Source organism: Micropterus dolomieu, linkage group LG16 (assembly GCF_021292245.1).
Source record: "Micropterus dolomieu isolate WLL.071019.BEF.003 ecotype Adirondacks linkage group LG16, ASM2129224v1, whole genome shotgun sequence".
Lineage (NCBI taxonomy): Eukaryota > Metazoa > Chordata > Actinopteri > Centrarchiformes > Centrarchidae > Micropterus > Micropterus dolomieu.
The window spans coordinates 15,419,266-15,445,122 of NC_060165.1; the positions used below are offsets into that span (position 1 = coordinate 15,419,266).

General features: G+C 41.7%; 2 protein-coding genes and 1 long non-coding RNA gene across 3 annotated transcripts in view; 2 read left to right on the top strand and 1 right to left on the bottom strand.

Annotated features, from left to right (window-relative positions):
• The window catches only part of tspan11 (tetraspanin 11), a 76,408-nt gene extending 68,508 nt beyond the window's left edge, over positions 1-7,900 (top strand). The window contains exon 9 of the mRNA XM_046071800.1: positions 7,645-7,900. Coding sequence (XP_045927756.1) covers positions 7,645-7,719 — 75 coding nt within the window. The 3' untranslated portion in view covers positions 7,720-7,900. The remainder of the gene's footprint in view (positions 1-7,644) is intronic.
• A 9,926-nt stretch (positions 7,901-17,826) lies between these two features.
• Positions 17,827-20,370, bottom strand: LOC123984730. Its single transcript, XR_006828513.1, has 4 exons — positions 20,324-20,370; positions 19,059-19,215; positions 18,104-18,151; positions 17,827-17,854 (listed from the first exon to the last, which is right to left on the bottom strand). It is a non-coding gene; the product is annotated as an uncharacterized LOC123984730 (long non-coding RNA).
• sema3aa (sema domain, immunoglobulin domain (Ig), short basic domain, secreted, (semaphorin) 3Aa) overlaps positions 19,581-25,857 on the top strand; it is a 34,613-nt gene continuing 28,336 nt past the window's right edge. The window contains exons 1-2 of the mRNA XM_046071804.1: positions 19,581-19,718; positions 20,655-21,116. Of these exons, the coding sequence (XP_045927760.1) occupies positions 21,011-21,116 (106 nt within the window). The 5' untranslated portion in view covers positions 19,581-19,718; positions 20,655-21,010. The remainder of the gene's footprint in view (positions 19,719-20,654; positions 21,117-25,857) is intronic.

The following is a 25,857-nucleotide window of genomic DNA, read 5'->3' on the forward strand; positions in this document are numbered from 1 at the left end:
GGAAGTCGTGAGGAGGTGGATGGGGTGAATGGTAGGCGTACAAAGTGAAGGACACGTGTTGTTAGGTTTAGGCAACAGAAACACTTTGGTGATGGTTAGGGAAAGATTGTAGTTTTGGTTTAAACACATCCCGTTTGCTGCTGTTGACTTTTTCAAATTTTAACTAAGACCGGCATCTTTCCCTAAACTTAACAAAGTGCTTTATATATATTAATAAAATGCTTTATTATGCCTTAGTTGTCAGTAGTAGTGGATACTATATTGCAAGAGCTAATAAGTTTTCAGTAAACATTTTGCAGATACGTTCCGTTTCAACATTTTGCCATGTTCTTAGCAGAAGTCCTTGACAATGTTGAGAACAACTTCATCCGGCCGGCATTAGATTTCTATCAAGACATATTTGCATTTGCAAATTAGTAGTAGTTTGTAGGAGACAGGCTTGCTCTGTAAACAAGAAGGAAATTAGCGCCCAAAGTGTGATCAGAGCCATTCAGAAGCTGTATTTGCTTTACTCACAATGCAAGAAACACTTCTACTGTTCTTTCAATCAATTTCTACTTTTATGTGAGACAAAAGTATGTATGCACTCAAATGTATGTTTTCACTAAAATCACAGAAGAACCACATAACTAATGAGGCGAAATGTTTTCAGTGGAAATCTGCTGAGCTTTAATTTAACCATAATGAAGAATTGATAACAGAGGCAACATAGTGATGGATGTGGGTTTTTGGATGAGGTCCAGTGCCTCTACAAGTAATACTCTGCATGTGCTATCCACAATCAATTCACACACATTTTGCCCCCGGCTTTGGCTATTGATGACAGTGTTGATGGACTTGGGTAGACACAGGACTCATGTAGGGAGGGAACTGTGTCAGTGTCAGTCCTGGTTCGGGATCGACCAGTCTCGGGTGCCACTCAGTGTCAGTGAAAGCCCCCCGATTGATCCTGGTGCACAGTCCTGTCACTACAACAGATCTCGTCAACCCCACTAAAGTCATTCTCCATTGATGGAATTATTGTTCTTTCTCTGGTAATTAAGTAAACATTTATTTGAGATTTTTTTTTCTCCGTTAGGGTCCAAGGAAACTCTGGGCCTTAATTCTCATCATAAATTTTGCTCCTCGGCTTTTTCCATGTTAAACAAATGGTTGAAAAACATCTTATGACAAACACCAATTATGTATGACCTAATCTAGGCAAAGACATAAATTACTGACAGACAAACGACAAACAACGCTGCTTGGGTGAAGCCTCTATATACATAGCTATATTTCTGTCAAAACAGTATAAAATAGCATTTTTTGTCAATGATTGCATGTTGCATGACTGATTTTAAATGTTAAATCCCGTCACCACTCAAAATCTGTAAACTATTAAATCCATCTGAATAAGGCAGGATTTGCACATTAACTCTCATAAGACAACTGTTTCCAGCTGAATGTCGGCCTACTTGAGCTGTTCTTCTGCAGTTTTTTGGACACCAGAATTTCAAGAGACAAGAATAGCTTCTGCTCTGATGACCTGAATCACCCTTGTGGTTCATTCATCCTCTTCCTTTGAATTAAATAAATGATGGCCCGTCCGTGTCAGTGAATTTCATCTTACCAAAAAATCATCCTCTCTGCACTAAATTATCATGTTCTCCTAGAATCAGAGCCCGTTCTGATGGCCCTAAAGGAGCAAAGAAAAATTCCACTAATTCAATTGCAGAAAACTCAAAATTATTATCCTTAAATAAGTTAGTTTTTGTTTGGTGTAGAGTTAAACAACCACATTCCTTTAGTCATGCTCGTGAAGACATGTCTGCAACTCAAGCAGTTTTTGACAAATGCCAAGATTCCAATGAGACACATTGAAAACAATCCAAAACATATTTTGCACACATTAAAACATCTGTTTAATCTGACTAGCATCAGATTTAGTGTACTGTTTTGTCACACTGTGAATGTAGGACAAAAGCTTTAATGAGCATGCGTCCCTGTGGGTCCAACAAAGAGACTAGGACATGGTGATCCAGTATTGTCTGCTTCCCTGTTGTTCCTTGCTGATAAGATTCAGCTCTATGTCTACTCATCCATCTAATTATCTGTCTACCTGCCTGCCTCTGTCCATCGCCACCCTCCTTCATTGTTATTCACTCCAGGCAGGACAAACATGACTCTGCTGACCTCTGGCCATTAAAGACCTTTCAAGCAAAAAGAAAACTGTGACCCCTTTTTACCTGTAGTGCTCGGGGTCATTCAATGCCACTGTTTCAATGCAACATGTCATTATGTCATTTAAAAAGAGAATAACAGTAGTTTGCTCTTGCCAAGTTTCGGTGCCTCAGTCCAACTTCCAAGAAGACAAAAGCAGGATAACCCCAACTAAAAACAATTGGAAACATACTCTCCTTTAAATATCTGAACTGAAGGGCAGCGCTTCTCCTGCACTTGGGGGTTAATATATAATCACACACTCAAGACATTCTACCAAGATCTCAATGAAACGGAGAGCTTGACCTGGAATTTTGTAAAGCTCTAACTCCAGGCGACAGTCGTACTATTCAGGGATATCAAGTCTTATCATCTTCTCATTTTTTTTCTAAGTAGGATAGCTTACTTTCGTAAAAGCTCTGGCTTGTAACAATAGGCCTTATTCTCTTGGTGATTGAGGTGCGGCTTTATACTATAGCCCTTGATGCATAGGAAGCTAATTCCATGGCTACTTCCTGCAGACACAAATCAGACACAGCGCTCTATTATCAAGCCCTGGATACTAGGCTCCTAGGTAGGGGATGGAGGTAGAAGGGATATTAAGCTTCAACGTGTGTGTATGTAAGTGTGTGTGAGAGAGAGTGGCAGATGGAGCCAGAGAGAACATGAGTATATGTGGTCCTCATGAAGCAATTGGGTGCAGGGGGAGCTTTGCATGATGTATCACATTGCTGACTGTGGGGCTGCTGCCATCACATCAAAGAACAAAGGGGTGTTTATGTCAAGCCTGACTGACTTAGTTTTTATTAATGTCTTACCTCCCTTACTCCCCCACTACAATCAGCTTGCACACATCACTGCCCTTCCCCCATTATATTAACTCCAAACGGTGCTTTGGACACTGCACTGATTTCTTTTGCATTTGTCTCCCACCCTTCAACACACACTTGCGCGCGCACCCCACACACACACACACACGCCGATTTAGCTGGGGCCTCCCTGAAACGTGCCATGTATTCTCCCAGAGTGGACGAAGCGTACAGGCAGACATTCATTCCCACTTGAGTTCCTCTTTCTCCCCCCCAAGCCATTTGCACAGTGGAAAAGGTTAATTGCTTGAAACACCAGCAGTGTTATTTCAGCTGAATCCAGAAGCATTGCATTTGATATTAAACAGACAAGAGATTACTGTGATGATAACAAACTGTGTGCCAAGAGATTATTTGCACATGCGAATGGGATATGGTCTAATTCTTGGCATACATTATGGAGATAACTTAAAAGAAGAAAGAGACAAGTAGGGAGAGAGAATAAGAATTCAAAGCAGCTCTAAAGTTGTTAAATTACTTTCAGTTGAATCTGCGTTCACACTCAGCTGTCCTCATCCATGAGTGATGGGTCCATGTGCAGAGAGCTATGCTAATCCCTTATGACCACATTGTGCACAGTATCGTCAACCCATGAAGACCATTAGCATCATAGCTGTGGGTGATCGGGTTCTGCTGCTTAGGGTCAGCGCTGAGTTTACTTTGAGGCAGCAGGAGGCTGGAAGAAAGGAAGATGTGAATCAAAGTGAGGATTTTAGAAGAGACAGACAGACTGAGACACAGGGGGATTAACCAAAAGATACATTTTGATGTGACAAAGCTGAAAAATGCTGAAAGATCCAAACTACCGAACGTTGACAGGTGATTTACTAATTTGATGCAATGGTACTGTATCATGTAATGGTTTGCATTATACAATACCATTTCTGAAATATCAAAATTATAATGTTAAAATTAACATACATTACCAAACACTCACAAGCTGAAATCCAACCAATCATAACTAAAGATTGTGAAATTAAAATAATTTCTTATAATGAAATTTGCATGTCAAGACTATAGTCCCTTTTCCACTGGATGGTACCAGCTCAACTCGCCTCTGCTTGACTCACTTTGGTGCTCTGTCCTCTGTTTTCCATTGCAGATAGCACCTTCTCAGTGATGCTAGTCGTCATAATGACATAGTAACTGCCGTGTAATTTTGTGTTAGTATAACGAACAGACAGACAAACTAGATAAAGCCATAAAAACTCCAGCATAGAGAAAGGAACAAAAAAGAAACACAAACATGAAGATGCAGCAGTATGGCACGGCCCTATTAATAAATAAAAATGAATGCATTCTACCTGTTTTACATACGCGCCGACTGACATTAAAACATTTCCAGCCAACAACACTAACCCTGTCAAGAGGCCAGCTTGCTAACGGCCTGTGTCCATTGAAGAGACACTCATTTTTTTCCGATGAAAATGCTTTATTCAGTATTTTGAATGTTTTAATGACCAGGTCTGTTTGTTATGGAGAGGAGTCGACCGCGGTGGTATTTCGGCTCCTGGTAGAAACCTCCTGAATGGTCAACACCGAAGAAATCTTGAACTAAAAACAAACTGAACACCTAAACTCAGCTAACATTAGCAGCAGCAGGTCAGCTTGAAACACATCACAGGACTAGCTGCACACCGGCTAGCTAGTATTTTTCAGACACGGATTTGATTTGTCTCTGACCGATCAGTAGTCTGCAGTGTTTTCACGCCACCTTTTTGGTATAGGTGATAACAAAAAAGTATCAGGTACTGTTTTCCCCAATAGAAAAAGGGAAGGAAAAGTCAAGGAATCACCAAAGTTAGTAATATAAATTTGTTGGGAACCATGAATGTTTGTACATAAAAAAGTGGTGAAATATTCACTATGATCATCAGCCTCATCAGCCTTAAATTGACAAGGTAGAATTGCCTTTAAATGTTAATTATTTATTTTCAATTTATTTTCAAGAGTTTAAGTATTTACAGTACATATTATCATAATGTTTAGTTAAACCCAAGATTGCAATTGCTGGCTGCTGCCTTGCAATGAATTAGAGTTATTTTCTTTACATTCAGCTTAATCAGTTGTATGCTCAAAGGAAAACAACAGTGTGTGTGTGTGTGTGTGTGTGTGTGTGTGTGTGTGTGTGTGTGTGTGAGATTCTGTGAATGTGTACACATTAGTTGTAAGTGGCGTCCGGGAGGCTAGCATTGTCAAACAAATTACACAACGAAAGAGGGAGCCTGTGCTCTCAAAGATGTTATAGCGATTGAGCTTAAGAGTTAGACTGTGGCATTCTTTAAACACGGTGTGTTTGGGTAGAAGTGGCGTATTCAAACACATGGATAAGAGAGATGGGGGTTGTGTAGCAAAATGCATTACAGAGTTGCAGAGGTTAAGGGAGTGCAACATTTCTAAACACATTATGCTGGAGCGACGATGGCATGCTTAAACAGACTGCTGATGGAGAGTGGGGAGAAAGGGGAGTTCAAGAGAGTTTCTGTTTTATTTCGGCAAGGTGTGTGTGCTTTGTCTGCCCATTAGAGTGCTGACTGAGTTTTGACATCAGCTCAACCTGGGTACACAAACTTACCCGAGTGATTCGTCTCACCTAAAGCACACTTTATTGGCACACACATACAGGCACTAAAAAACACATATACATGCACATACACATGGACACATGTGTATAAAGTCACAAATGTGTATAAAGTCACAAACTGACACGCACACCCAGTCTTTTGTGTTTTGTTAAACTTGAGGCGTCCAATAAACCCAGCATGTAGAATCACTCCCAGAACTACACTCCTGACCTCGCCGATAAAGCCTGTCATGAAAGATTAAGCTCAGATCCAGCAAAACACTTCAAGACATGTTCCCCCATACTTTGTCTTGGCACTGTGTCCAGCCCAATTAACCTTACAAGCAGGCCCTTTTTCATGTTGCCAACTCTGAAGCAGCATGGGTACCTCATCCCTGGCATTTTCCTTTGCCTGGCAACAGAACACCTTGAACAATGCAGAAAAAACATAAAAAATGCTCTCTTCCACTCTTCTGCCCCTGTGGCAGGTCGAATCTTTTCAATTAGCCAGGTTGACTTTGCAAGGCTAATTAAGTCCTCATCCTTGATGAGCTGTCTGACTTCTCCTCCAAGCCTCTTACTTGGGGCTTACAGCTCCGCAGGGGCCACCGGCCAGACGGATTGTTGTCCAGCTGGAATGGGATTACCAGCCCGCCAGGGGCCTGAGGCCCACAGTCCCTGAGCTTTTGTTTGAATCTGAAGTGTCGAGTTGGAAGGGGAGAAGCAGGCAGTGAGGACTGAGGTAATCCTCTCCTCTTCAGGACTGCTCCCAAGAGGAGTGAATCCCTAGTAAACCACTGAACACTGTAGACCACCAACCACCATCAGAGCCACTGTTTACACATCACAGCCCAGTAGGTAGAATGCCAAAGTTGAAGACTCCCCTGCCCTGACATGAATTAATGTATGCTGTAAAGGGTAATGTTCAATGGCTGTAATCAAAACATGTTGATCCCTGGCCAAGCATAAAATATAGGAGTTGGCATACAGGATTAGAGGCTTCCCACTGTGTAGCAGCATGTTGTGAAAACCACCTAGTCCAGTGGGATTTGTCTCACCCAGTACAACTAGATTATTTATATAATTAACCACCTGCCAATCTGCACCATTTAAACAAAATTAATCTATACTGACAAGAAAACAATTCACAATTAGCACACCCAAACAAAATCTTGCTATTGCAAAAATATTATCTGAAAACCGAAGTAAATAAAATGATTGCGAAGTTACAAACTTTTTGGTTTTAAGATAGACTTGCACAAGCATGTAGGCCAGAACTGAATGTATGTTACATTATGTATAAAATGATTGTCATTAATGCATGACTGAATGTAAGAAAAGAGTAAATGATGCTTAATCTCAAAAGCACTCAAACCCACCTGTTCTTGCTGTAGAGTGTATATTTACAGTGTTGTTGTAGATAATTATAGATGATTCAGAAGGTAGGCATTTTTTCAAAGGACACGTCTTGTTTTGTAATGTAGGTTTTGCCTACATTTTTCCCCTGACAGCTGTTGTTTTAAGGTAATCCCGCATATGGAAAATGAAGACATCTTTGTCACAAATAGCTTAGCTGAGGAGGCTAAACTTGTCAGGTTTGCAAATTCCTATAACAAAGAACGCAGTGAGTGGTTTGTCTTCCCCTCACTGTGTTCACCCTTTTTAAAGGATTAGGGAAGGGAAAAAAGCTAAATTCTGTAAATTTCCAGGTTTGTAACTGCAGTCAGGTTTTACGCGTTCATACCACTATGTATTTACAGCTTGAAGTTGAATGAGGTGTCATAAGTAGAAACCCCTATTAGTCAGCTAATTAGTTAAATTTTTTTTGCAAATGTGCCTTGGATGAACACCATATTATTTTGTATCGTTTGCTTTTCTGATGAATATTATTGAAGATGCAAATGCACTGTAAGGCTCAGCTAGTGGTGTGACCTCTCCTCTGTCATGGTGCACCTGTGCCTGTGAGTCAGCCTCAGCCCCAAGCCAATACCAACAGGCTGTCTTTCATCGCAGTGTGTGACAGAAGCCCGCAAGATTAGAGCAGAATCCACCAAAAACAACCACACTGAGCCGAGGGATAATCCATAGCCCAAACATCAGAGGGAAACAGGAGGACACTGCTTCATCTATCATCCAACAAGAATCCACCCTGAAGAAAAACACAGGGACGAGATGTGCCGCTATTGTCCAACATCGCTGGCAACGGAAAAACAGGATGTGTTGACTTCCATGCCTGAGGTGACTGGTGAACCACTGTACAACCAGCCCTGAAACCTGTGATGCTATTGGTGCAATCAGCAACTGCTGTTATACATATTCACAAAGAAGTTCTCTTTTTTGTCTGTTGCTTCATTTGGAATCAGACACGAATAAAAAAAAGTTGGCAGTTTTATCACTGAGATGAGGATTAAAATTAAGCTCTGAGTAGACCTCAGGCTTCAGAGCATTTTTTTAAAAGTTCGGTGTGGCTGAAGAAAAAGCTGTGCTAATTTGAACAGTGCACCATTATGCACCATTCACTTCTCAGGTGACTGATGTGTTTTTTTATGCTATTCTTTTACAGTCATCACAAAGGCTTTAGTTCAAAGACGTCATTCAATGCCAGAACATGCAATACAGCTGTTTGAGACACTTTATACATAGGTATCTTAATCTTCCCTTTTTATCATCAACCAACACCCCACCACACACACACACACACACACTAACATACAGTACAGTATCTTCTTGGCTCTCCCTTTTGAAATGTAAGATGGCCAGAATACAGTGTATGTCATTGCATGATGTGATTGTCTGTGTGTTTGAGAATGCTTGTTGCGAGTTGCCAGTTCTCACCAGCAGGACCAGAGGCTGTTTTTATAGCTGCATTTGTTGCGTCAGTTCTCTGAGACGTCAGGACTGACGGGTCAGAGAAAAGAAGCCTCAGACTGAAGAGGAATGAGACTGATCCTTTGCCAGACAGCCTCAGCTGGGGGCCACCATCCAAATGGTTTTTCCAACAAGTCCCCACCCCCACAAACCCTCCACCGTCCACCCACTGTCCACCCTCCCTGCATTCATTTCTGGACTTGCACTGATAACAGCATTTCCGGGGAACTGTCCAAACAGACTGCCCTGTGTTGCTATGTGCGCTGTGTGTTGTGTTTTGGACATGGCGCAAATCAGGATTACTCCATTAGATGGGTATCAGTTGGTGCTGCCTTGTCAGCATTTTAACAGGGAAAAGAAACTCCCTATTTGTGACACTGAGTAGTGGAACACACCACAGCTCGATATTTGTCCTGTAAATTGATTGTCTTTTTATCTTCTCTCCTAAATTGCCAGATGCAACACTGTTGAATTCTTCAGCTCTAGATATTTTCTCTCAGGCCCCAGATGGACTGCTTTGTGCTGGCCGAACAGAGCATACAAATGACACACTGACTTATTTATTTTAACAAGGCAGTACAGACACAAACTGCTGCCATTTATATTCTCTTCCTCCGTTTTCTCTCATCCTCTATGTCTCTCTTGTTTTCTGTGGTCAAAAGAAGAGTCCTCAAAAGTCAGCATCATGGTCATTCCTCCTCATCTCTGGACAGTCTTATTTTTTAATTCATGGAGACATTCTTTAAAGACATTTATTATAAGACAGTAAAGAGTAATGGGGTGTTTCATTTGCCATAATGAAACCTAATCACCCTGTGGACAGTGCTTTGAATCCATCTGTCCAGTGGGTTTAATAGTCCAAGTTGAGCAGCGGAACAGAGAGACTCTGGGTCTGCAGGCTGTCAGGGAAAGCAGTTGAAGGAAGGTATTTCTTTACATCTTAGAAGATTGAAGTGTGTGGATGATGATGAGATGAGTAATTGTAAGTCTGACCGTTTCCCCTTGGGAAAAGATAGATTCTGACAGATGCTGGAAAATCGTTTTAAGAGAATTCTCAATGGGATTGGTTAGGAGGAAATTAACTACTTGTGCACAAGTACACTTCAGTGTACAGTTTTAAGGCCTGATCACACCAGCATTTTAAGAGCAACATTCTGCGGTAAAATCAAGTCATTCCAATGGGACCACCAAGATCAGCTGATTTACTAGTGGGGTAAAGTAAAAAAAAGTTACAGTTTTGCTTGATTATATGTGATCCTTGACCCGCAAATTTGCACCATTGACCAAAAGCTAGCCGTCTTGATAGGGCTGACATTTAAGGGAACGGAGAGCTGGTGAGTATGAAGCAAAGGAAGCATTGTAGCTTATTAGCTATGTTTCACCATTTGCTTCACCATTTAACTCCACAAAAGAGAAATGGTTTGCACCCAGTTATCAGGCAGTTAATAAAGTTGAATGAACTAAATGAACATATTGTCCTATTAGTGGTTAGCTAACAAGCTCGGTAATTGACAGCTAGCAAGCTTGCTAACTGACACTTAGGATGGTCCTTAGCTTGAAGAACTTCAACCACTTCAATAATCTAATACAATGATGCACAGTCCTGAGAACAACATGCGAGGAGGGAGTAAACATCCCAGTAAAGACAAAATAGAAATGTTGAAAAGCTATATGACAGACTAGCACTAGCATATCACCAGCTTTCTAATGTGCTAGCAATTAGCTTGCCAGCTCCATTAATTTGTGAACTAGCCCTGTGACACCAAGCTATTTGGTGCACAGATGAATTTCTCTGTGGAGTTTCTGGTGTTACTAGACGTCAATTTAGACTGCTTAAATGAAGGAGATGAATGTATACAGACATTTCAAAGGGATGGTTAGAGAGGGATAGTGAGAAATATTGGCTAGATAGCAAACATTCACATTTAATTCTTTTCTCTTCTTTCCAAACAGCACTTATGTCAAAAATCTAAATTGTCTGTAGTGTATAGGCAAAAGTTTGCTGTTAGTATCTGCCTGCCTGTGGTATTTGCCAAGCAAGTGTGAAAGATAATTGGTCACCTAGGAGGTTTTAATGGAGCTGCTTTGATGGAGTCATTTAGTTGCACCACTTTGCATTTCATCACTTCTGTCTGTCAATTATACTTGATTTACAAGGTGTCTAAGGGACAGCAAATGTGAAGCATCAATTTCTGAGTGGATGATTGCACTAGAGAGAGAAGAGATGTCAGGATATATCATTCATTAACATGGCAGGATGTCCTTCAATTATCCCTTGTCGAATTGGAGGGAATCATTTCAGTCATTACTTTTATCAGGAACGACCTCTCCCAGGTGTGCATGAGCTTGTGTGACTTCTATAAGATCATACATAACCACTTCAGACTTTTCCAGAGCTATTGTGCTTTTGTACAGGTGGGACTCATCGCTCACCATACTGGCCCGTCAGAAGTCTGTGTTTGCACAGATGGTTTGTATTCACACAGGGCCCTATATGAATGCTGTGAAGCTAGCAGAATACAAGGACTTTGTCTGCACAGAGTAATGAATAGAGAGTACATGACAGTTTTGTTCTCAGGGTTACATGACAAGGGGTCTCATAAAAAGTTAAAGGCGACAGACATTAACCACTTTCCCAGACAGACTAGGGCACAAAGGTTGCCTGAAGCTGCCCAAGGTTGGGTTATGAGCCCTGATACATTTGAACTGATAATATTGTGCTAATGACTTTGGGAGAGGGCTGGGACAATAAATAAAAGAAGGTAATTATGTTGTTAGAAATGGGAGCCATAACTCTTTTTCAGGTTAAGGTCTTTTATCTGGAAGAAAAACAAGATTAGGTAATGAGAGGTGATGAAGTTTGGTGCCAGTTGAGCAAGACCGCTGCGTATCTGCGATGAGTTTTCATCTTCTGATAAAACACAGAAATGTTTTCCCTCTGTGTCAAAGCGTTAGCCTGTTCACACAGCTGGGGTAAATCACTGTGGAGAAATATGTGGTACTGAGTCACCCACATGCCACAACACATCAACTATATTAAAAGGAGACATTCGCCAACTTAGCTAAAATGCGTCATTTTACTTTTAGTTGAATCATATGGTAGTAATCAATGATGGGCTCGCTTCTCAAAACGTATTGTTCTCAATCATAATTTCATAATTTATCGTACGTTTCTCATCACTTTTTAACTTTTTATACCCCCCCAAATTGGCAAGTGCTTCTTCTCCTACAGTAAAAAAAGAGGACAACTTTGCTTCCTCTCCTCTCTTTCCCTGTGAATGATCACAGATAAAAATGAAATTTAATAATGTAGAAATTCAATCACAAAGAATGGAAAAACTTCCACGTTCAGAAAAGGGCTAAAGTATCTCTGGTCTTACTTATCTATGCGCTATATGTAAGGGCAAGCAGCTAATGATAATTTCGAGGATGTGGTGTCATGTTTTTGCATAATTCATACTCCATACATCTTAAAGGGTGATACTTAACATGACAAACTTAACTTAATGAGACTTTGTAACTGTAATATAATTGCCTGAAATGAAATAGTCATTTGTCATGCAGCTCAACACTGAGAAGTAATTTGATTATTTAAGAAAAATGTAGGTATTGTGGTTAATTCACTTAGTAGGCATAGGCATTGCATTTTGAATTATGATTCTGTTTAAACATTTAAAAAGCTCTCACAATGGTAGCAGAAACACTGGGGCAGCCAGAATCCCTCGGCTAACTTTTCTGCACACAATCTATTAAACCAGTCACATTTCTATTTAATAAAATGGGTTGAGATGTTTTACAAAGTAAGTACAGTTTCCTCATATGGGATTTCAGGCTTCGGTTTGACTCAAAAAATGAATCCCCCCCCCCCCCCCCCCCCCCCCCCCCCCCAAAAAAAAAATTTATGATTGAACACTTGCTCAGCAGTATGAATGCAGTTGCACCCACTTGTCTCTCTGTCTGTCTGTCTCTCCACCTCTCCTTATTTAACACACATATTCTTGGAAGCGAATGTGAGCCATATTAAATCCGACTCCTCTGCTGAGCCGTAATGCGAGCGCCGGCGGTTAGTTTTATATGTTTCACGAGCGTGTAAATATTTAATAGAAGAGCGGGATGGAGTGCTGTGTCACTGTTCCTGCCCTGTCAGCCATGCAGACGCAGACAGAGAAATACTGAGAGAAATTCTCTCTGACAGGAGAAATGTATGAAGTCTTATTCTTAACTGTATTTTGTCGTAGTTGGATTCTTGGATCATGTGACACAGACATGGACATACTATCTGTTTATGGTTGCAGACGATGTTAGTTGGTATAGATGTTGGTACCTAACTTGATATGCATGAAACATGATGGTGAGGCAACAGCATTCCAAACTCGGGATGTGCGTTTGGGGGTTCTGTCTTGGTATTTTGTTACTGCAAACTGTATGCTTACAAAGGCTGGTGGGAGTTCAGATGCGTTTTTTCCATTTTAGTTATACAGCTTGAAATCCCAATCAGTTGATGAGCTGAGTGCTTGTGCAGGACTAAAACAAATCATCAAAGCTGAATTAACAAACATTGACGTCAAACTTTCCTGTGGAACTCTTTGTGGTGAGTGGTAATCATGGCCATTAATATTTTGCTTGGCCGACACATTGCAGATAAAGTTGAAAATCTTTTTGAAAATGCTCTTTAGGGGTTGTGTTTGTGGTCTAGAGGTTTAGGACGACCATACAATTGTAACATCCCCAGTTTAAGTCTAGCCAGGTTCCTTTGCTGCATATCCCCCCCCTCCCCTTTTTTTTTTCTCTCCCATCATTTTGCACTCTATTCAATAAAGGCAAAAAAGTACCCCCCCACCCACCCATATTTGTTTAAAGAAAACAGGAAGGTCTTCACAATGGAATAGAGTGGAAAATATGTGTACATTAACTGATAATTGATTTATTGTTATTAATCTTTAAGCAAACATGCAAATAATCAGTGGTTCCAGCTTCTGAAATGTAAATGCAAAATATTTGCTGGGTTTTGTAACCTATTTTATTGCTTACTGTCTTGCACATATTCTTTAGTTAGTATAATTAGTATTCTCTTTGAAAAATAATTTTTATACCCTGTCAATATAATATTTTTTATATATATATGTTTACTGTTATGCACCAAGTCACCAAAGCAAATTCCTTGTATGTGTAAACTTACTTGGCAATGAAGCTGATTCTAATACAGATAATTAAACTGAAGGTCTTTGAGTTTTTATATTGTGGGTTGGACAAAAGAAGCATTTGAATATGTCAGCTTGGGCTTTGGGAAACTGTGATGACAATATTTTACTATCATCTGACATTTCATCGACCAAATGATTAATCGAATAATGCAGAAAATAGTCAACAGATTAATCTATATTGACTATAATTGTTAGTTGGTTCCAGAGACGAGAATTTTATGCAGGATTTTATGATGATGAATTGCCATCAGACTGAAAGCAGAGAAAGAAAAAATACTTTTGTTGCTATTTCAGCGTGGGCGAAGAAAATATTCAGACAAAGTTAAAGGTTAAACAAGGTCCCAGCATAATGCTTTTAGTCATCATTATTCCCCTAACCTTAACAAATGCTTGCTGCTCAGTTAGGTTGCACTTTAATTTCGACAACCGAGCAGACAAGCTAATGCTCTTTGAAAGATTTCTCAGAGGCCTTATTCACTATGACTGGTGTTGTAGATGGGAGTCAGGGGTGAGGGAAAGCAGATTTCTCCAAGGCCTATAAGCTCCCTGTTTTGGCCATATAGAGGGAATAATGAGCTTCTCCACTGTTGTCTCAGCCCAACCCTGGACTTAAGTCCTCCCCCAACAAACCTCCATTCACAAACGGTGTGTTATTGCATTAACATATACATACAAGGAATCCTTCAGGTCTTGGATTAGTCCACGCCCCCCTCACTTCAAGATTTCTATTGGTCCTTTCCGCATCAGTGGTGCCTCCTGATGAGCTTCCTTTTGACTCAAACGAGTTAGAAGTCTTTCATCTCTGAGTTGGAAGTCGCTCAGTCATTCATTTGGAACATTGTACTTGTTGTTTAGCTGCTCTGATTTAAAAAGCCAGTTGGTTTACATGTAGTGTAGATCATTATAATGTTCTTCAGAAGAAGAAATTACACCTCTGTTCTGGACATGGTTATGTTGCTCAACAAGTGCATGCCAGCTGATGTCAGACAAAACAACTCCCCCGTCCTCCTCCCTCATGCAAGCGTCAGCAGCAAGCCGACAGGAAATGATCAGATTCTATGAATCAGTGTTACATTTCAGTCAAATTTCCTCTCTTCCTGTAAACGATTCCTGATCTGCCTTGTTACCACCATAATCTTATGAGCAAAGAGGACACATCTGTGTGAGGCAGAGCTCCACAGGAGACTTCCGTCACCAGAAGATGGATGGGAATGTATCAGCAATGAATAAATACACCCAACAACTTCCCTTCATCCCTCCCTCATTGCAACAGATGTTATAGTGCGGTAGTGTTTTCTCTCCCATGGTGCAATGTGGTTCCACTTTTGTTTATTTACATTCTCATTCCCGTACTTGTCCTGAGTGGATGTGGAAACTGGATGTATATGCATCATGGAACTGCGTGTATGTATGTGTAGGTGGACGGCCCTGCTAAAAGAGATTACCCAAGCTCCGTCATGCACACGATGGGGTTGCGTGACCCCATTGTAAACGTGGAGGCTGACCTCTGACCTTTTGAGAAGCGATGAAATGGAGGGAAACCGCCCATTTCCCTCCGCCGGAGTTTGGAGGGTCTTCTGCTGCAGAGGAAGCATTGTTAATGAGCTCTAGAATGGACTTTTAGCGCGACCTCCACCTTTGTTTGAAGAGTAGGAGTAGGGCAAAAGAGCACGCAAGAGCAGAAACAGGTGTCAGCACTTGACTGGACCGTTGATGAATAGGGGAAAGATTTTATATTTTTTGTGATTGTGATGGAGGTAAAAGTGTGTGTCTACAATGGTGTAACTGCCAGACCTTCTTTCTATCACACCCCTGGTGTCTTTTCTGTTAAAATGATCTCTTTGTCTGGATTTTGGAAATATTAGATACCCTGAGTTGACACTTTCACATAATAATGGAGAAGTACTTTCAGGCTTCATATACTTTGATATATAGCTCATTATATAGCTTTCACAGAGACAGACAGGTTTACAGAGTTACAATAATGATTGCCTACACAGATATGTTTTATTTTTTTGGGGTTCCTTTCGTTTGCCCATACATTCAGGTAAATGTTTGATTGTGACATAGCAGTTGCCCATCTGATGATGTATTAGGTGATCTTCCGCCCAGTGTGTGTGATGAAAAAGTCCAGAATTGCAAAGTTACCTCCATAACTTACGTACCTCCTCGTATCTTCCCTTTCACAATAAACATCTCTATAACTCACCCATGTGTGGACGTTTTACAGTTTCACTTTCCTCACTTGTCAACTGTTACTGCATCTTTTATGGTGTCGTATGATCGTGGAAACACCCCCGCATGTGCAAACCTGTCCAAACAATAACCCACTCCACTCTCTTTGCCTTAGCCTGTCAGATAAGCAGCTTTAGGGCCTTGGTTAGCAGTTCACTGCCACAAAAATGGAAATGCAGCTCTGTCATAACACCCACTACTTGCTACTGTTCTTCCTCTGTCCCTCCACCCATCTTTCCTGTCTATCTCCCACTTTTTCGTCATCCATGTTTCCTGGAAATCATCTGCTGAGTAAGGGGTTGCTGTGTGACCTCCCGTAACATGGAGTAGGCAGTTGTGTTTGGGAACAGGAGGTGAATAGGAAAAGGAACTCCTGTGGCATAAAGGAAGTGATGGCTTTTTGTACCTTGAACTTTGTATGTCATTTATTGGAACAGCAGTTATTTTGTTGTAACAGTGGCAATGGCCTCAGGGACGTTGGGTCAGTTAGGTTATGAGCTGTGCGGTTTGTAGGTGCATGCTGAAGAAGGAGAAAGGCCAAAGGGCAGTGTGTGCGAAGTTCAGGGTGGGACATTTCCGATGTTCTCTGTAAAACAGACATCTGGGGTCATGTTAACGTAATCATTTTTTCTAACACACACACACACACACACAGACACACACACACACACACACACTGAACATTAACAGGGCTTCGCATACTACCGGATGAAGATACACCATCATATCAGTAACAGCACCTTGACACTCGCCACACACACACACAGACCTGTTTGACGCCTATCCGCTATCCGCTGTGTCCTCATAAGCAGGGTGTCTCATGTCCTCTTCTATTTTTACCAGCAGGCGCTGAAAGCCTCTGGAAGCTCCTTGTCAATGGGCATCTCATTCCACCGCCAACGGCGTGTCACCATTTATTAAGTCGTCATTACTCAGGACCGCTCCGGCTGCCGTGATGTGCGGGGGGGGGGGGTCTCAAATAGATCGGCTAAGATAGGTCGGACTGTTGCTGCACTCCCTAAAGGGCAACACATAAATGCATGTTCCAGCACATCTCACTCCACCGGTGAAGATCGATGCAGGTAGCCAGTCTACCATTAGTTTGGCTAATGCAGGTAAATGGGAGGAAGGTGGCTGATTAGGGCAGAGGGGAGAGGCAGAGGTCGATGGAGAAGAGAGGCTGAGTGTGAGAAGAGGGCACTTTCATTTGTCTGTCAACACATCTTTTTGTTTTGGGTAAACAGCTAAAAAGGCTGTTTAGACTAAAGGGGTGATGAGATACAAGGACGTGGACGCCCTGGTTGTGGAAGTGAATGCAAGCAGGCACATATCAGGATTCATTCAGAACAATTTAAACAGACGGAAGTAGTAAAAAGGTGCATTTGCTTTAAAATTCTTATAATCGGAAAGAGTAACTCAGCCGATTTCACACATCAGTCTGTTTACAGGTCTTGGGGAGCACTACTGCATATATGAAAAAAGTTATACAAAGCCTTTTGTAAGAAACGATGAAGCAGCTGCTCGCGCTCGGCTCTCTGATTGGTTCCTGCAAAGCAGAAACACGATGCTACTGACCGGGTTTTTGACATCGTATCTTTATTAAAATATTACGTATGGTGCAAATAACACTTATCTGCCTACACTTGTAATGTACATGTCGCCGTTTACTTTGCAACCACTACAGTCTGTGCCGCCACACTAGCAGCTAAAACGCTGATGTGGAAGGAGATCATATTCATTTTAATTCTCCGTTTGTAAACTAAAACGGAGTAGTGTGGATGGGTCCTATGAGTAGGAAAATGAAAATTATCTTGGGGTGGGGAGTAAGAAAGAAGTAAGCTTACCTCTGTAGCTTGAGGCTGCTACATGCATGACACACCCAAATCTCCGACCGAACTGTTGGTGGTTGAGTTGCACTGTGGGTAATGTAAGTGCTAGATTTTGACATGGAAGAAGAAAGCATGGAAGGAAAATCTGGTTCTGCTGCATATACTTTGATCACTTTGTTGTCCATTGTAATTCTGACAATGATTTAGCAATTAGGATGCTAAATCTGTACACACAGCAAGTATACTGTACTCAATCCTTTCACCATCATAGAGGCTTAACAGTTTAATTGGAAATGTGTGCATAGTTTCAATTGGTTATGACAACATTGTACTCACTAAGTCTTTAATTGCAGTAATTGCTGGGATCTGGGAACATGGTGACGTCTAAAAAGTCAGATGAGGCAAGAAACATGAGCAGATCAAACAGGTTGTAAACAAGTCAACTTGGCTAAACAACCGTTTATCTAAATCACTTTATTTGGACATAAACAAAAGAATATTCACCTAAAATGTCAGTCTAATCCAGCATTACACAGGAATACTGGGTTTCCACAGCTACGGTAAGTATAGCAGGTCAAAGTTGAAACAGGGAAATCTGTCTAGAAACTGTGATGGAAATTTATAATGGACAGTTTCGATAATTATTTTAGAGTTTACTTTCATTTTCTCTTCAAGATAACTTTTGCTAAGGGAATAACAGGGGTACGGTAACCTTATATCATAAGCACAGACTCATCCCGCTCACTATTCCGGCCCAATTCTCAGGTTGTTTTCTTCAAGTGTCTTGAGGTGTGTGAGTTGACACATCAGCATGCCTGTTTATCAAAGCTTTTATCACCTTACCACTGCCATGTCACCCTCTGAGAGGAAGCAGGAGGTTCCCACTCTCTCACACACACACACACTCACACAAACACACACACACAAACACCTGCAGGGTCCAGCGGGGGTTGAAAGTAGGAGGGCGGTGTTGTTGACATGCCTTGCTGATGTGAATGGCTTAAACAGATACAGGATCCGCATCAGACTATACAGGTTAACTACCAGCTTGTTTTCCCTTAACCCGCATGTTTCATCTGGATAAGTCACACATCTAAAAGCTCTACTCTGTGGGAAAATTGTGACTTGTAATTTATGTACAATATTCCTCATGATTCTCTGAATAATATGTCTGAACTCGAAAGAAAACAATTGTGGAAAATTAATAGGGACATTATTTTAACAAGCTATAGACCTCTGTAAGTAATCTTCTTTACAATCTACTTTATTGAAGGTGGGGCTTGGAACGTACATGATATGGCTGTTAGACACTGTCATTCCGTCTTGCCTGGTCCTGATTCATTTCTCTCAACTTTTCCACGACCGTGACCTTGTTTTTCTTCATCCATGTCATCCAGTCTGATTCTTACTCCCAAACCCACTTCAATCCATGTTTTAACCCAAAGATCCTGAAAAAGTCCAGAAAAGGTCCCTTAATGCATTTAAAACTAAAAGATATTATGTGGATTATCTATCATTGGCCTTGCTCATTTGTAGTGATGCAAGTCTGATTTGTGAAAACACTATATATTCTGTATATTTCCTGAAATTTTGTCGAGCAAGTAGTCACACATCATGACCCCGTGCTGACACAGCTGGCAGATGATGAAAAAGCTGTAACATATAAATTCCCCTCGTCAAAATCCTGAAGAGACAATGTAGAGTCCTGCCCTTACATATATCAGCATCTAACGGCTTTTTCCCACAACAAAGCGTCTGTTCTAGAACTGTTTTTTTTTCAATCCACCAAACAAAAACATCTGCCAACATGGAACAGAAATCCTTAAAGCGCTCAAAAAATATAAAATTTAAACAAAAGTTTAATATCTACAGTTCCGTGACAACTGGGGAAACTACTGAGCCTGTGTGTTATGGTCGGAAGCTCCCTAACAGCTACGAAAGGAACCTTGTGGTGAGATATTTTTCAATTCAGTTATATAAAAAAAATGGCTGCTGTAACTTTAGAGACATGGAATCAGTGTACATCAGATCACGCTAAGATGCACAGCAAAATACGGGGGCACATTTGACTAATCTTGGTTCTCTAAAATAATGGAGCTAATCATTAACGCTAAGGTGCACAGCAAAATACAAAATTTATTGTCTCTTGGGTATTATTGTCTTTAACCTTGTTAAAGCACTTTGTAACTTGTTTTTGAAAAGTGCTCTACAAATAAAGATTATTATTACTATTATTAACAAGGTGAAAAAACATGTTTTACAGGTGCTGACTCAAAGCACACGACTGAAGGCAGGAGTCAGACAAAAGATCCTTACAGATCTCTGTGAATTTAAATTAGTTAAATCAATTAAAAACAGTTATGTCAAGTGAGAGCTATCAGTTCAGTGGATCAGTCTTTTGTCTGACTTCTGTTTCAGGACACTCAGGTGACCTGCAAATCAAATGACAGGGGCTTCAAACCCAGTGAACGCCTCGTTTGAGCAAGAGATATTAGAATAAAGGAAATGATGAATTAATGACTACCAAAAGCGCAGAACAGACAAAACTATAAAAACCTGGCAATCCACTATACTGGTTTCATCGTTGCTCTAAAGTCATCCCGCCCCTCTCTCTCTCTTTCAAAGCACTCCCCTTCTCTCGCTCTCTCAGCTGCTCTCCCTCCCCTCCCCTCTCTTCCTGTGGATGGTGTAGCTCTCTCTCTTTCTCTTTCTCTCTCTCTCTCTCTCTCTCTCTCGCAGTCTGGTGGAGCTGCACACAAGGATTAGAATGTTGCTGTGAGTGTCTGCTCAAAGAGAAGAAGCCAAAAGACAGAAAGAGATAAACTATTCTCTATAAAAGGATAGCCTCACTGTTGTGGATAAGTGATCTGATTTACCTTTTATACAGGCTCTTTCTTTCATCTCATTCACGCCAAGCTGAAGCCTTGCTGAGCCTTTACCTGGGGGAGAATGGAGAAGCCAAGGGACTATAAAGCCTGGACCTCCACACGGGGAGCCATGTGAGCGGTACCCCTCCACCCACTTCACAGTACAGAAGTCCCCCAACTGTCTGCACTCTGAGCTGGGGAGCACAACCAGGATTTTTTCCCTCCCCTCCTCTCCCTGGAACCTCCACTTTCAGGGCTTGCGTGGAGAGACTCTCCAGGGCTTGGCGTACCCCAGTGGGAGACACTCATCTCTTGGGCACTGGTTGGGGTGTGAGTGCCCCCTGGTCTGGAGGCCAGCCAGCAGCACTCCAGCACCATGGATTACCTGTTTGGGATTGTAGTGCTGCTGTGCGGGGCGGTGCAGCCAGGAAAAGGTGTTGAGCCCAAGCACAACGTACCCAGGCTAAAACTGTCATACAAGGGTAAGCCCATTTTCCTTTCTTGCCTGACTCCAGGATATATGGGACCGCTGCAGTTGCTAGTGCTTTTCACGTAGACTAGCTTGTCTTGTCCATTTTTTCTCGGCCGTGGGTGGTCTTTCATGCTTTTCTTTTAATCCATTCTTTCTCATGTTGAGCATCCCTTTTTCCTCTGCTGTTTCTGTGAATCTATTTCTGCCTCTGTGTCTCTCTATTCACTCTTTCTTCCTTTTTGGTCAGTACACTGCATCTAACTCTCTGCTTAACCTTCTTTATTCCTCTCTGCTATTAACTCACTCCTTCTTTCTCACTCGCTCTGCCTGTCTCTCAGAATTCACTAGTCTTCTTACAAATGGTCAGATTGGTTCCATATGCTGAGGACAGGCTCTTGCCTGGAGTTAAATGTATATATTGGCCCCTGTACCAATTTTCCCCTTGTGCTGTCCCCTTCTGCTAGTACTGTACAGCCCTGTTAAGTGCTCTGAACAGGCTGTAGAGCCTCTGTTTCAGTGGCTTCTGTCCCAAAAACTCTTTTTCGCCCATGACACGGAGCCTTTCTTTAAGGGGCCATGCAGGTTTTTCATTACTGTATCCTTAATGGAACAGTTGTAGAGTTTTGTTCAAATGGAAAACTATATGCCAGTTTAATGTGCATGCATTAAATAATCTCTTTGCAGTAGAATGTATTGGTAGAGAATGAGAGGGAGTTTCGTGTCTTTTTATATCGTGCACGTGTAAGTTTTTGACGTATACAGCAAACATGTTATTCTCTCTCCTTCTGTGTTATTTTGAGGGGAGACTGCGGAGCGCCGGTTCTTCCTCTCCTCCCTCCCTCTCTCTCTCCCTCGCTCTCTCTCTCTGTCTCTCTCCTCTCTCACACCCTACACTAAATCAGGCTCTTTGTAATAGCAGACTTTTCATCTCAGCTAGAAATAACTGGCAACATTTTTGACATATTTTGGGAATTTTATTTATTTTTTTTTGCTTTTTAATGTCAGTGAGGGAAGCTGTTGTGGGTCTTTGTCCTGAAACATGACCGAAAGTATATGGCTGGGAATGTGGTCTCTTGATTCTGTATTTTAGTCCCGTTTCTCTCATAAAACATGCCCTCTGAAAATTTATGAACTTGCTGATTTGCCGTCGTTATGCAGCTGAAAACACGAGTGTGTGTGGTTGATAGTCCCCGTGTGTGTTTGACTGTCACCCAAAGCCATGGTTCCTCAGATAATATCAATCTATGTTGAGGGAAAACCAAATATCTGTCTTGAAAGGGGTAAATGTGATGTGTGTCACTCTAATTCATTTTCTATCTTTATCCGAGACGTTTGGTGTAACTTATGTTTAGAGGCCTGCTATATGACATGCTTTATTCTTTAGATGGAGTGCAAGTTGTAATTTTGGTATAGTATATTTTCCTTGATCACCCTTTCAACTTCCAAGTGTTTATGGTGATTGTCTATGTTCTAAATTTAAAATAAAAATGTATGTGACTTTTGTATTTTAACCTTTAATGAGATTTTTCATTGTGTCCTGGTGGCACTGTGGTTTGGTGTAGCTGGCATATCACTGTGTATGCCTTTTTTTGCACATAGTTCCCAGTTACTGGAATAACCTTTCAGGCACCACGAGTGATCTTCGCTATTCACACATCTTGCTTCATTCAGGAACATTTCAGTCTTTCACCTTTTCACACATGTCGTGGCAATGCTGGGATAGATTGGGCAAGGGACGATCCAGCAGATGGCGGTAATGCAACACTTACAAATGCCAACTGCCATGAAATACAACAGAAGAAGAAGATGGGGGAAGGCCGGATTTACATGTACACGGCGACGATGGAACTGGAAGACGTCTCATTATTTTCAGAAACATAGCAGGGAGGAGCTGTGTTAATTTCTGGATCTGTCCAGTTTCTCGAAATTCTTGAAAAACGTAGCTGCGTTGCAAACAAATTAACTAGTAGTGCTTGTTTTTCAAATCACCCACGAAAACATTCACCAGGAAAACATTTGTAAACAAGTTACAGATTCAAATACGTCATCAGCAAAGTCTCGGGATAGGTTGGCTCGCTCTACGTGGAAGCGTCGTCGCACGTAACCCTTTATGTCCTGTCCCTGGAAAGTTTCTACTTTCCTTCACAACACAGCCATAAAGGCATTTCCCCTGAAATGTTACTAGGTCTTGAGGTGGGACGTTGGAGGCACAGATTTTCGATCCCTGTTCCCATTCCCATCGGACAACGTGCAGAAAATGTTCCTGAACATTTCAGAGAAAGACTGCCTGTGTGGATGGGGTTTAACACTTTGGTGATGACATGCATTTACCATGAGAACAAAACAAACCTGGAGAGACTCATAGTTGAACATACCTGCTACAAGTCATATATCCCCTGGCCTCCATCATGTCCGTTCACACGAAGCCAAGCCTCTAGGCATGATGGGTAAATGTCATCCCTTCTTTACGCAGCCATCTGTTTAAAGAATGTGAATATAGTTCCCTCCTGCCCCCTTTTGTGATCCTCTTCACTGTTCAGTCTGACAAGTGAACATGGTGCTGACAACAATACTAGACAAGAGATTTGTCATCAAGCATCAAAGTCTGTATTGAATGAGTGATGGATGTACGTCGTCAAACCAAGAGAGCAAGTCTGCTGGGAGAGAGAGTAGCCTGTCACGATAGATGTACTTTTGTGGATGTACGGTTATTTTTGCTAAAAGTACATCAAAGCCTTGTTGTTTATGTGTGTGTATGTGTGTGTGTGTGTGTGTGTGTGAATGTTCTTGCCACGTCTTGGTGTGAGGACTCAACACCCTCTCTTGTGATTTCCTCCCCTTAGACTGTAAGTGGTTGTCTCGGTGTGTGCGAGCTTGCGTGTGTTTTAGCGAGGCAAGAATGTGTCAGGTCTGGCGTGCACTCATATAATTAGACACCTGGTTTTGCGCGTGTGCACGTATGCATGAGCTCACAAATCGGCATCTTTTATTGTGCTGTTGAATCTCTGTTTCTATAATTATGTGTGATTGCAAACTGCTGTTGGCTTCCACTGTTGTGTGTGTGTGTGTGTGTGTGTGTGTGTGTTCCATTGTGTGAGTGAACATGTGATGTACAGGCATCAGAGTGTATCATGTACGACTGTCTTTGTGTGTCACTGCTCGCTAGAGTCTGCACTTGTGTCTTAGGCCCACAGGTGTTTGATGGCTCTGTTGATGCTTGTCAGGGGACAATTCTCAGTTAACACCCACTCTGTGGGCAACTGTGGAGGGGAGGAGATTTGCTTTTAATGAAGGAAAAGCTGGCAGACGTTCATTAGATGACGTAGAAGGAAAGGAGGCTGGTTGTTAAGTGAAGTGTCACTCATCCCCTTTGCATCCACAAAGCCGGCATAGTAATTAAGTCAAATAAACGACAAGGAGGAATCCTCCTGAGAGGGACAGTCAAACAAGCGCTGAGCAAAAGAGGGGGCCCTTGAGTGGGACGATCACAAGAGCAGAGAGGGAAAGAGAAACTGAGGCTCAGGAGTAGGACAGGCACAAGAACAAGGAGGGCCTGTGATTTGGGGGCAGTCAAATAAACACAGAGCGTGTGAGCAGAGTCCCATGAAATCATTCTCAAATGAGTGCTGATGACACACCTCTGGGGACTGATACCCAGAGAAAAAAAAAGTGAGTGCCTGGAAAGGACAGGTGAACGACTGCAGAGTGAGCAGTTTGAGAGGTGGAACGTCTGAAAATGGAGGCAGGTAGATAAAATGACCCCTCATGGGACGGCTGGCGCAGCAAGTGCAGAGTAAATGATTTCCCTGTGGGGTCAGTTAGACATTCAGCTGAACGACTCCGGCTTCATGGGGACAGAACAATGATCACAAGAGTTAATGATTTTTTTCTCTTCTCCTTGAGACTAGAAGAGCTCTTACTTTCCTCGCCTTGACTAGTAACACGAGGAGAAGAAGGCATAAGGTGAAATTCAAGTCCAAGTTCAAATAATCTTACTTAGTAAAGATATCACACGTATTTATATAATTTCCTCAAAGGCTGACTTGTTCGAACAACTGATAGACATCAATATTGTGCTGTAATATTTAAAGGAAATAAATGGCAACCTGGTATCCTAAAAGTGAGTCATCATTACTTAAAATTGCCTAGCAAACTGTGAACATATTAAAATCATCATCTTAGATCATAGTGCTTCGGTATCTATTCGACGCTGCTGCTGCAGTCCTGCAATACAGCAACCCTGTGAATTGCAAGAATAAAAGCAATGATCCACACCCATGGATCAATGCATATCTGCACACAATCACATTCCTGAACATAATCCATATTTTAAGTAGCCATCAGGAGGAACAATGACCCCTAAAGGTCAATCGATGCACATACAGCACACAGTGACTCTAAATGCAGTGTGGGGGCGGGGGGAGATCAATGAAACTGCAAACTTGACCCCATTGTGATCCCTAAAAGGAGCCAGCGGGCAGAACTTTAAAACTTAAAAGGTCTCGTTAAACAACCTGATAATTACCTTCGGCATGGGTAATTATGGAGGCTACTGTATGACCTCTTAATGCCATCGCAGTCGTTCCCTACGTTGGCTGGATGGGTGGAGGAGAGACAGAGCGAGACTGAGAAAGAGACAGGGAATCTGGAATTGGCTCACAAGCCTTCAAAATAGACACTTGGTGTGGAACCGCACTCATAGCAGTCTGGACTCAGCCCCATAATAAGGCCCGTCTGTGTGAGTGTGTCCA